Here is a 12,408-nt window from a genome sequence, read left to right on the forward strand (position 1 = left end):
CGTCGCAGGTAACAAGGTAATAAAAAAAATTTATAATGCTTAATGTGTTTTAGTTTAATTTTTATTTTATTTATCATTTACACAACCACCATTATTATCAATGATTACAAATGATTATTTTATTATTATTTTTTCATCCATAAGAATACAATTTAGATTTATAATGATGATTAATGATCATTTTTTTAAAAATTAAATGTAATAATTTTCTTTTTCGATAAAAATGATTGACAGTGGTGTGTAAATAGCATACAATCGAAGCTGGTAAGAATTAGACATTGACACCTTTTGGTTTGTTTGTCATTTGTGATTCACGATTACCTAAATGTTCACCAACATCCATCGATAATGCACCGGCACCACCACCAAATCCATAACCTTTTGGACCAAATTTACGGCCATAACATTGTTTACACCATAAGGCATTATCATGGGCATTAACATTGGTTGAATCCAAACGTTTATTACAAAGATTACATTTGAAACAAACTTTATGCCATTTTTGTCCACCGGCTAATAATTCTTCAGCAGCATATACTGCTCTATTACAACGTAAACAAATGTTGGACATTTTTTTTTGTTGTTGAAAATTTTTTCAAAATATAAACCAAACAAAAATCAAAAATTATCACTGACAAGAAAAAAAAACTTGATTGGCGTAAAGAAAAATATTCAATCGTCTCGGGTATTTATATATACCTCATATTCGCAAAAAGTGTTTTCATATTTTGAGCAAAAAAAAACCAATCAATTATTCACTTTGAGAGAGTAAAAAAATGCAAAACCAAAATAAAACTGTCATTTTTCTTCTAAATTATTGCCTGTTTTTGTATTTTTCTTTTTGCTTTCGATATCCAGAATTTTGCTAGAAAAAAACCACAAGGTGATTTTTTTTCTTCAAATTGCACATTTTAGTTGAAAAATAGAAAAAAATAAAATTTCCAAAATTCCAAAATTGAAAATTTTCAAAAGTTTTACCATTTGTAACAAGGTTCAGGCTATAAAGGCTATAAAGGTATTTTAAGAAACTTTCCGGGAAAAATTTTTCCCGAGAATATTTCCCATGTAGATTTGGGTGAATGAGTAATGGAGTAAAGAAGGGAGGGGGAAAGGAGAAATGAAAAACTTGAACTAAAAAAAGCTATTTTCATTCAATATTCTTGATTCTTCAAAGAATTCGTAGAAATGATGACGGTGTTTTTCAACTTTTTTTTTCTTCAATTTGAATGTCAATGAAATCAGACGGGAAAAGTTTTTTTGAACCCGGCAGTTGAATATCACTGTGGATTGTCGAACTGATGATGATCATCGTCAATGATGATGATGATGATGGAGAAAAAAAAGTTGAAATTTCAAACAAACAAACCGAAAATTGGCCAAAAGACAAGAAATAAGTGAAAGCGATGAGTAAAATGTACGAAAAGAAGAAAGATTTGATTTAAAAATGTGGCTGAGGGGGGAAAAAAAGAAACATCAACAATTCAGGTCGTTTAAACAACAACAACAACAACAACGATATTCTGGGTGCGTCAAAATGTGAAATTCTTTTTTTGGTTTGAAATTTTCACATTCATTTCTTGGCGTTCATCAAATTCTTTTTGCGTAAAGAATATTCTGTGTGTATGTATGTTGTGTGAATGTTAATTTCGGTTGGTTAGAAAAAGATGATGAAAGCAATCAAAGAAATTCCTGTGTGTGTTTTTCAGCAACAAAAAAAAATAAAATGACATTTATCAATTATGAAAAAAAAGAAAAAGTCACAAATCTGTCATAGAATTAGGGAAAGTTTCCCGGGAAATATTTTTCCCGGAAAGTTTCTCAATTTTTCAATAGAGATTTCCAACCCGAAAAAAATCAAAATTCAAAATTTTTAAAAATCAATTTTCTATATACAAACCCCGAAGATAATATAAACAAAATGTGAAAAAAAATGAAAATGGCAAATCGATGTTTATATTAACGGGGAAAAAAATGAAAATCAAAAAATGAAAAATTCAATTGAATTTGATGCCACTACTTGAGAGATTTTTTGGATTTTGTTTGGATTTTCTTGGCCCCGGTTAAAAATTTCTGAATAAATAGACCGAGAGAATCGATTCATTCAATTCATTTTCGTTTTTTTGTTTAATTGGTTTTGTGTTTTGTAAAAACAAAATTATCCAAACATCATGTCCAATATTTGTCGTCGTTGTGAAAAACCAGTTTATGCTGCCGAAGAAATGCTGGCCGGTGGACAAAAATGGCATAAAACATGTTTCAAATGTAATCTTTGTAATAAACGTTTGGATTCGACTAATGTTAATGCACATGATAATTCATTATGGTGTAAACAATGTTATGGCCGTAAATTTGGACCAAAAGGTTATGGATTTGGTGGTGGTGCTGGTGCATTGTCGATGGATATTGGTGAACATTTGGGCAATCGTGAATCAGCAATGACCAATAAACCACATGGTATTGTACAATGATTGTATTGATCAATCATTTTGAAGAAAAATTATTTTTTCTGAAAATTTTCCGGAAATTTTTTTCCTGGAAAATTTCTTTCAAAAAAAATTTCAAAAATTTAATTAATTTTTAAAATCATTTTTATTTTATTTTTTGTTTTTGTTGTCAAACATTTATAATTTATAATTGTTTTGTTGAAATAAATAAATTTTTAGTAACAGCCATATCCGAAGACATTTTAATTTGGTCTTTTTTGTTTGTTTGTTTTTGGGCAAAAGTTTGTTTTGGATTTGAAATGAATTTAACAGGGTAAAAGTGTGTGTTTGTTTATATAATAATAAATAAAATAACGGCAGAAAAAAAGAGATAAAAATTTTTTTGGCTAAATTCAATTTTTAATCAATTTGGGTTTTGTTTTTTGGTTGCAATTTGGACATCCATCAATCATCATCACCGAATCAATCATCATCATCAAATAAACGTTAAAATATATGTCTGTTTATGTATTAACACCGGATGGTTTGTTTGTCATTTGTGATTCACGATTACCTAAATGTTCACCAACATCCATCGACAATGCTCCGGCACCACCACCAAATCCATAACCTTTTGGACCAAATTTACGGCCATAACATTGTTTACACCATAAGGCATTATCATGGGCATTAACATTAGTTGAATCCAAACGTTTACCACAAAGATTACATTTGAAACAAACTTTATGCCATTTATTACCACCAGCTAATAATTCTTCAGCGGCGTATACTGGTTTATTACAACGAAGACAAATGTTGGACATGATTATGGTTTTGTATTAAGGTTTTGATTAAAACAATGAAAAACTATTATATTTTGAATGGAAGAGAAAAAAAAAATATGAAAATTATTAGATGAATGGAAAAAATATTCTCGATTCGATTCAATGATGAATAACAACGAAAAATTCACACAAACACTTACGATGAAAAAATTTTTCAAAGACACGACACTGAAAACAAGCAAACAAAATGAAAATGAATGATAGGAAAAAACAAAAAACGGTTTTTATAAATAATGACAATAGATTTCTTGTTGTTTCTCGTCGATTTTGAAAAAAATGTAGCCCCTTTTTATATATGTTGTTTTTGTTGTTTGCCAAACAAACTGTTAAGAAATCATCATCAACAACTAGAAAACAAAAACGGGCGTTCTATTCATGCGATAATGACAAAATCATTAAAAAAAAATTCATTGTAATATCTTCTTTGCCTTCCCTTCCCTATCTTTAAGCGATTAATCGCGATTCCATCATCCGTCCGCAAACAAACCACCACTCAAACCACCCTGAAAAATTCTTTCAAAAAGAATTTAAATTTCTTCAAATTGCCTGTCGACATGATCATCATCAAGATGATGATCATCTCTTGACGATTATGATTGGATTTTTTTTTTTTTTTTTTTTTTGTTATATTTCCAAGATGTTCTATATTTATATTCCTTATTGCCGTTGTTGTTGTTAACTAACGATTCTTTTTTCTTTTTTTTGTTGATGAAAATTTATTCAGCCTAAAAAAGAAATCTTTTTTCAAAAGAATTCATTTTGGCCAAAAAACCAGATTCAGCGATAGACGCTCCCCAAATTCTGCCACTACCACTATTTTGTCGTGTGCGATAATAACATTGGATCCATCAAATCAAGGATAAACGGATGATGACGATATTCTCAATGCGCGTGTAATATGTACAAATCATCATTAGACAACAAGAATTGGGCGTCAAATGAAAAAAATAACTGGTTGCTTCTTGTATGTAAACTGTTGTTACCTTTAAATGGTAGAATCTATCATCATCATGACTTTTATTCTGTTTTTTGTTTTCATTTTGGGGTGTGGAATCTTTGGAATTCTAAAAATAAAAACTAAAGGAGAAAAATTCAGTAAGATTCTTCAGTGAAATCAGTTTAACATTCACAATTTTTTGCTGTTGTTGTTGTTTGTTCAAATAACAACAACATTGATCAAGTGTTTCCCAAACAACCTGTTCAAAACAGAAAAAATATTTGTGAATCACTGTTTTTTGGCTTCATTTTCTTCTCTTTTTTGGCAGTCGATGATAATTATTATTTTGTTTGGTTGATTCTAGAACAGAAAACAGAACATTTGTAGATGCTCGCTTGTTTTTTTGAAGGACTAATGTCTATTTTTCCACTAAAAATATATCATCATTAAACAAAAACAAAAACAGCATTTTTTTCCACGATCTTTGTTGGATAAACTCCAAAATAACAAAAAAAACAAGTTTTTTTGAAAAAATAAAATTTATAGACTTTTTAAATGGATTTTTTTTTTTGTTTGAAAATTTTTGGATTTTATTTTAAATCAATAATTTTTAACATATTGAAAATGATTTAGGATTTTGTTTGTTTGACAATTATAATTTACGGATATTAATTAAATTTCAATCAAATCGATAGTTTGCTTGTCGAATATTATCATCATCATCGAAATAAATATAAATGTCTTATGTATTAACACCAGATGGTTTGTTTGTCATTTGTGATTCACGATTACCTAAATGTTCACCAACATCCATCGACAATGCACCGGCACCACCACCAAATCCATAACCTTTTGGTCCGAATTTACGGCCATAACATTGTTTACACCATAATGCATTATCATGAGCATTAACATTAGTTGAATCCAAACGTTTATTACAGAGATTACATTTGAAACATGTTTTATGCCATTTTTGTCCACCGGCTAATAATTCTTCAGCAGCATATACTGGTTTACTGCATCGTAAACAAACGTTAGACATGATTGAAGTTGATTTAAATTAACCTTGTTGGATGTATGGGAAAAAAGAAAAACACCGGAAAATTTTATCACATTAAAATCATTTGTTGATTATCAATTCATTTAATTAATTACCTTTAAAGTTTCAAACAAACAAACAAAAAAATTATGATGATGATTTGATTTGATTCGATCAAACACAAACAATTAAATGTTTATTTGTTTCAAGTATTACACTTGTTTTTATCGTGATCAAAAAAGTTGGCTGGTTGATAAATTGCTAGTAATAAAAAAAATAAAAAATAAATCGCGGACAAACCATGGAGAAGAAGAATAAAATGATGATGAACGAAAGAATATTCTTCTAGTGGCTAGTCGTTGTTGAAGAATTTGCTCAAAAAAAAATATATCTATTTTTTGATTTAAAAATAATAATGATTTCACCATATATTCATCAACAATGGGCGTTTTTTATTTTGATTTGTCAACATTTTTTTGTCAGTTAGTCATTCAGTCAGTCATTCAGTCCAAATCTATAGAGGTTTTGATTTTTGTTGTCAAAACTCTATACGGCTATTACTACTACTTCCTTTTGATTTCCAGAAAAAAAAATTCTATGATAAAATAACTTGTTTGGTATGAACACAGCAGATAATTTCAGATGATGGCTCCAATGATTATCATTCCTTCATGGAAAAATGAAAATTTTTTTTTAACCAAAAAAAATATAAAAAGAATATTTATTGTTTTTGATTAATTCTTTTGAATTTCAATCAACCGATTGATTGTAAAAAAGAATACAATGATAAATCAATCAATCAATCATTGATTAAAAATGTTTGGGTGCAAATAGAAAAAAAAATTCTTTTTTGGGGGGCAGAAAAATCAAAGTTTAAATGTAATTTCCCCTCGCATTTGCAATGAATCAAAGAATTTAAAACAAAAACAAACATTGAAATGATTTAACCATCAAAATGTTGCAATCATCCGGAATCAAACATCATCACCACTACTACCATTACTATTGATTCTATTCAATCATAAGATATTAAATGAATATCAGTTGCCAGATGTGATGATGATGACGATGAAACTTTTGCCAAAATTTTTTTCTTCAATCATCATCATCATCATTTAATCTAAAATTAGAAACAACAACAACAATAAAAACATATTTTTACAGAAAGTTTTCGAATTTTCGATTTGAATTCTGAAAAGTTTCTCACGAATGAATATAGATGGCGCTAGTATGTTCATAAAAAAATTGACTTTTTAAATTTTTTTTTCATATTTTCAAATTTTTTTTTTATTGATAACCAAAAAATAAATAAATAAATTTTGAAGCATATGTTTTTGAACAATAATAATCATAATTATAAATGATAATAAAGCAGGCAAATTCGTAATTATAAATTAACAGAACAGAACAGAATTTATTGTAGTTTGAAATCTTCATTGTATTTTTTTACCAGAAAAAAAAATCGACGAATGATTTGTTTTTTTTTAATTATTAATACCCAATGGTTTATTGGTTACTTCACAATCTTTATTACCTAAATGTTCACCAATATCCATACCTAATGTACCGGCACCAACACCAAAACCATAACCTTTTGGACCGAATTTTCTTGCATAACATTGTTTACACCATAAGGCATCAGCATGTGCATTTGCATTGATCGAATCTAAACGTTTATTACATAATTCACATTTAAAACATTGTTTATGCCATTTTAAACCACCGGCTAACATTTCTTCAGCATGATATACTGGACGAGTACATTTCATACAAATTGCTGATGACATTTTCGTTCGTTTGTTTAGTTCGGTGCGGTTTTTTTTTCGTCAAAACAAAAATCAAAATTCACAAAATTTAAGAAAATTTTTCTTTAAAAAAAGAAAGAAAATTGAAACCAGCATAGGTTTTTATATCTGTAATTTTTGAAATTGATGATTACTGCTTTGAAATTTTGGTTCGAATTGCCAATAATTTTTCTTCTTCATTTATTTCTCTGTTTGTTTGTTTGTTATTGCTCTGTGTTTTTTGCTTTGAGGAATTTGTTTGAAATGAAATACTTGTAAACAAAAAAAAAAATGTTGCCATTTTTGTTACCAACAACATGGTAAAATGGGTGTAAAAAAATCAATAAAATTTTCAAAGTTAGTCAAAGTTTCTTTCTGTACAATTTATTTTAGTCTAAATAAACATTCTATTTTCACACACACAGACATTCCGAAATTTTACATCAACCAAACAACATTGTCATTGAATAATCAATGGAAAAAAATACCGATTTCGTTCAATAACCTTAATCATTATTTTTATTGGAATTTTTTTTCGGCCAAAATTCCAATTTGTTTCTCGTCAATATTGATCGACTGGTTAATTCCTGGTTAATTTTTTTCATTTTTCTTGACGAAAATTATTATTAATAATAATGCCCAAATGGGCCAGCCAAAAACATCTTTTTTTTCATTTTTATTATGGAAAAATTTTGTGGATTAACCACCACCACCACCACCACCACCACTGTAGATGTTTCTATATGACACATCTACACACACACATCGCGAACATATTGGATGAATGAAAAGAAAAAAAATGTTACCACACAAAGATTCTCTCTATTCATTCATAGAAAAATATCATCATCATCATTTGGATGCTGCGTGGGTGGAATTTGCCTTTTCTTCGTTGTCGTTATTTATTCTGATGCTGATGATGAGAAATTAGGCCAACAATGACGCCATTAGTGAACGCAAAAAACGAACGAACGCAAATCTCTCCTTGAGGTTCATGGTTGTTGTTTTTCTCTTGGTTTGTTTTGAATGTTGTTTTTGTTTTTCAAAATTTCATCGCGCGCCCGTTTTTTCGAAAATTTTAAAGAATTTTTATTTCCATTATGATTGATTCATTGATGAAAATTTGGTGAATTTTTCAGAAACCAGAAAAGTGTGAGATAGCCAAATACAAAAATTCAATAGAAGTCAATATATGGCGAAAAAATATCATTGTTATTGTTATTTTAGTTGGAAATTGATATAGTGATTATGGCGCGCAAAATCCCACAATAATAATATGATTTTCAGTGTGATGTATGGTTTGTTGTTCCAGAAGTATGTTTTCATCTTCTATATATAAATAGATAATGTGTTACTCTAGGGTTGATTCTCTCTTTTGGTATAGTTATCATCTACAAAAACAAGTTCAACGAACTATTTTGCACTTTTTTCTTTCTCAAGAAAAAAAAACGATTTCCATTTTTCTTAAATCCAGCGATAGGGTTTTGTTCATTTTTTTTTTTTTTTTTTGGAAAATTTCTCTGGTCACTTTTTCCCTGGTCACTAAATTTGACCTACAAATAAACCAACACTCAAAAAAATCAATTCTACAAACAAACCAAAAAACATCCAATCCACCCACGCACACAGCAACCAACAAACAACATTGAAATTTTTTTCAATTTTCCAAACTACCACCACCACCAAATTCAAATGGAAATCAGTGAAGATCAGGGCAAATTGACGTCACCGAACCAACCAATCCACCCACGCACAATAAACCAAAAGAAAAAAAGTGAGAATAAAAAAAATTGTTACAACAACAACAAAAACCAAGCTTTTGGTTAGATCCAAACACACCAAACACAAACACACAATTTCATTGAACCAGAATTAAACGACATGAAAAGAAATGACGTCAATTGGGTTGAATTTGACCTAGAATCGTTTGTTTAGTGTTGTTGGCGTTAGTAGTGTTGTCTGGGTCTCTTTGTGAGATGTGATGTTTTTTTTCTCTCGTAAAAAAAACTATTTTTGGAAAAATTCTACAATTCTGGGCCACATTTGGATTCTTGGATCTATATAAAGTTCGGTTGCGAAAAAAAAATTTCATTCAATGAAATGATCGAATTGAATAGTAGCAGTTTTGCTTCAGATTCTGTTTGTAATTCTTGTTTGTGATTCTATGAATGAATGATTCTGGTCGATTGTAACTATACAAATGTGCTGTATGATACCTTGAATCATTGAAAAAAAACAAAAACAAAATTCACATGATAATAATGATGATGACGTAATAATAACATTATTCGGTCGGTTATTATGTTTAGCAATGATATAGATAGAGATGATGATGATGATGATGGCAAACATTAGCAAGGTTTTTTTTTCAAATATAATTCTTTGTCGTCATTTGTTTAGTTTCGTTACGTAAGCATAGCCTTCATTCCATTCAATTCAATTTTCATTTTTTCGTTTCGTTTCAATGATAACCAACAAGATTCTGTTGTTTGTTTGTTTGTTATTGAAGTTTTTTTTTATTAAAAATAAATATGGATGTGGATTATGGCCTTCAGCCAGTCTTTACTAAAAATGTAATGATAATCATTGAGAGATGCCAAAATAAGCTTTTTTTTTGGCTGTAAAAAGAAAATTATTATTTCGCAAATCTGGCTTGTGGAAAAAAAGTGATTGACTTTATTGGAAAAAATAATGATTGATTTGATATCGATTCGAATTAATTGATAATCGATAATGAAGTTAGTGCAAGAAAAAAATATTTTTGGTTGCCAAAAAAAAACCCCAAACTATTAAATAAATTGATGATTTAAAAAGTTGAAAAATTATCTAAAATCATGCAAAAACAAAAATATATTTTTCCTTTTTATTTCCTATTCTGTAACCATTTTCATGAATCGATTGATTGAATTTCGTTTTTTTTTCTTTCCCCAGAAACCGATATTCAACATTTTCATTTCTCAATCAATCTTTGAATCAAAACGTTGAATTTCAAGAAGAATTTTTTTTTTTTGGTATTTTACTGAAGAGAACAACAACAAAGAAAAAAAATATAAAGAAAACCTTATTAAAATATAGACATTTTATTTATAATATTGTTAAACATATTGTTGAACAACATAATACAAGACAATATCGACAAAGACATTTATTAGATGTTTTATTATTTCTATATAGTAGCGCCCCTTAATTGGGAAATTGCATTTGAAATATTTCATTCACATTGCTGCTAGTGTGAAACCCCTATTAGGAAAAAAATTACATACATTTTACACAAACTTATTATGCATTAATAAACTTAGTATTTGTTTTTGAAAACGAAATGTATGAAAGAATATCGGATGAAAAATAGTTTTTAAATTTAAAATTTTGAAATTTGAAAAAAATCGATAAAATGAAATTTAAGGGAAAAAAATATTTATCATGCTAATGATTCCCCAAAAACTATTTTAACCCAATTTTTCCAAATTTCTTCATTTTCATCATATTAGTTTTGCGTTTCAACCTGAACGAATATCTGTATTTGCAATCCGAAAAAAATCAATTGAAAAAAGAAAATGTTGTTCAATATCAAAACATTTTTCTATACAGCTATGAAACATATCCATGAAGAATATGGTAGCAAACGTTATCGTTTACGACATAATTTAGATGTAATATTATTTCTTTATTGGTTTATACGATTATGTATTATTTATTTAATGTTTTTTGATTCGGAAAAATATCCATGGTATCAATATGATTATGGTGCTGCATATTTTTGGAATCATCGCAAAATTTTAAATAAATTTCTGGTTATTATTTGTATATTTTTTGCATTACTTGGCCTATTAGGTATACGAACATTTTATTTTCAACGTTCCGATCAACTTAGTTTTCAAGAATTATATGATTGTGTTGTTTATAATACTGATCAATATTGGAAAAGTCGTGATTCAGATGAAAATATTCAAATTAAAAAATTTCGTCGTTTTCGTAAATATCGTCAACAATTTAACCATGATCATCGTTTTTTATCAATGATAAATCCATTAGCTAATCGTTTAGTTTCAATACGTGTTTGGTTGGATTCATGGTTACAAATGGATCGTATTGATAGAAATTTATTTGAACAACATAATCGTATGCGGCTATTTCCACATTCACCAATCAAAACACGTAATCGTTTATTAATTTTTATAATGCTTATAAATTATTTCAATTATTTCGTATTAATTTCCTGTAGTAAGTGTTTTATTTAATTAATTTTATCATAATTAATTACAAATCTATTTTTTCCACTTAAAAACCAAAATTAGTAATTATCACTGCAATTACTGCAGTTATAGTAATACCAGAATTTATATCATTAATAATGGATAAATCAATATTAATAAAATTATCATTTATAATTGAAGGAATATCATCATTTCATAATGTAATATCATTAATACAATGTGCATTATTATTAGCATGTTCAATAATATCACCATATATTACAATACATGGACAATTAACTGAAATGAATCATAAATTGATAAAATTATTTGAAAATATAAGATATAATAATCATCAAATCAATGTTAATGACCTAAGACAATTAAGATTTTATCTAAATGAACATTCAAGATTATCACATTTTGTTCTCTATACGGATAAAATTACCTGGAGTGAAGCATTATATTATTATGCATTAATCAGCATACCGATCAATGTAACATTAATGTGTGAATTAATTGTTGAAGATATTATACCAGAAACAAAATTTTTATTTATAACAGCCGGAATAATACATGCTGTTACTGGTGTATTTCCATTCTTATTATTAGCTGATATGTCAAGTGATTTTCATTCAATCAATGATTATTTACCTGCAATGCAATTACAATTAAAACAATCAAAACACTTACGTTTAAAGATAAAATATGATGATCTTTATGAACGATTGATTCATGGCAAAAAAATTGCCCATACATTTGGTACGCTTGGTAATCTAACATTTCGTGGCCTGTTTGAAGCATTTTTCGGCTATATTGCTGCATTCTTTTTAACATTAAAAGTTTATATGAATGAACAACAAATTGTCAATAACAATCAACAATGATAAAGATAAATTGCTTCATTTTTTTTTTTTTTTTTTTGTTAATTCTTGATCACTATATGTTAATGAACATCAAATTCAATCAATCAATACTATCAATGTTATGACCCTTACACTTTTGATCATTAATCGATAAAGCATTTTTCTATAATGAACTATTAAATGGTGATCGATTTTTTTTAAAAATGGGGGCGAGAAGTTTGATGAAGAAAAGTTTTCTTCCACTGTTATCATTATAATGTTCTTTTATTTATGAATATTTGTTGTATGATTTATGGTTTGAATAAATTGTTAGTCAGTTTT

General features: G+C 28.0%; 5 protein-coding genes across 5 annotated transcripts; 1 reads left to right on the plus strand and 4 right to left on the minus strand.

Annotated features, from left to right (window-relative positions):
- Positions 1-47: 47 nt before the first annotated feature.
- LOC113795913 (muscle LIM protein 1-like) lies at positions 48-669 on the minus strand. The gene has a single exon (XM_027346151.2). It carries the CDS (start codon positions 569-571, stop codon positions 272-274), a length of 300 nt encoding a protein of 99 aa, XP_027201952.2. The 5' UTR covers positions 572-669; the 3' UTR covers positions 48-271.
- A 1,409-nt stretch (positions 670-2,078) lies between these two features.
- Positions 2,079-3,047, plus strand: LOC113795914 (muscle LIM protein 1-like). The gene has a single exon (XM_027346153.2). It carries the CDS (start codon positions 2,169-2,171, stop codon positions 2,466-2,468), a length of 300 nt encoding a protein of 99 aa, XP_027201954.1. The 5' UTR covers positions 2,079-2,168; the 3' UTR covers positions 2,469-3,047.
- LOC113795911 (muscle LIM protein 1-like) lies at positions 2,822-3,247 on the minus strand. Its single transcript, XM_027346149.2, has one exon. The coding sequence runs from the start codon at positions 3,245-3,247 to the stop codon at positions 2,948-2,950; it is 300 nt and encodes a 99-aa protein (XP_027201950.1). The 3' UTR covers positions 2,822-2,947.
- A 1,518-nt stretch (positions 3,248-4,765) lies between these two features.
- LOC113795912 (muscle LIM protein 1-like) lies at positions 4,766-5,522 on the minus strand. Its single transcript, XM_027346150.2, has 2 exons — positions 5,361-5,522; positions 4,766-5,270 (listed from the first exon to the last, which is right to left on the minus strand). The coding sequence occupies exon 2, from the start codon at positions 5,245-5,247 to the stop codon at positions 4,948-4,950; it is 300 nt and encodes a 99-aa protein (XP_027201951.1). The 5' UTR covers positions 5,248-5,270; positions 5,361-5,522; the 3' UTR covers positions 4,766-4,947.
- A 953-nt stretch (positions 5,523-6,475) lies between these two features.
- LOC113795909 (muscle LIM protein 1-like) lies at positions 6,476-7,206 on the minus strand. Its single transcript, XM_027346146.2, has one exon. It carries the CDS (start codon positions 7,029-7,031, stop codon positions 6,729-6,731), a length of 303 nt encoding a protein of 100 aa, XP_027201947.1. The 5' UTR covers positions 7,032-7,206; the 3' UTR covers positions 6,476-6,728.
- Between the last annotated feature and the right edge of the window lie 5,202 nt (positions 7,207-12,408).

Source organism: Dermatophagoides pteronyssinus, unplaced genomic scaffold (genome assembly GCF_027571235.1).
Source record: "Dermatophagoides pteronyssinus isolate colony J.1.1.1.1 unplaced genomic scaffold, Derpt_VIB-CSIC_2022.12 sq0009, whole genome shotgun sequence".
Classification (NCBI taxonomy): Eukaryota; Metazoa; Arthropoda; class Arachnida; order Sarcoptiformes; family Pyroglyphidae; genus Dermatophagoides; species Dermatophagoides pteronyssinus.

Excerpts from the sequence above, each read along its gene's own strand:
- LOC113795913 (XM_027346151.2), bottom strand. The coding sequence starts at position 571 with ATGTCCAACATTTGTTTACGTTGTAATAGAGCAGTATATGCTGCTGAA.
- LOC113795914 (XM_027346153.2), top strand. The coding sequence starts at position 2,169 with ATGTCCAATATTTGTCGTCGTTGTGAAAAACCAGTTTATGCTGCCGAA.
- LOC113795911 (XM_027346149.2), bottom strand. The coding sequence starts at position 3,247 with ATGTCCAACATTTGTCTTCGTTGTAATAAACCAGTATACGCCGCTGAA.
- LOC113795912 (XM_027346150.2), bottom strand. The coding sequence starts at position 5,247 with ATGTCTAACGTTTGTTTACGATGCAGTAAACCAGTATATGCTGCTGAA.
- LOC113795909 (XM_027346146.2), bottom strand. The coding sequence starts at position 7,031 with ATGTCATCAGCAATTTGTATGAAATGTACTCGTCCAGTATATCATGCT.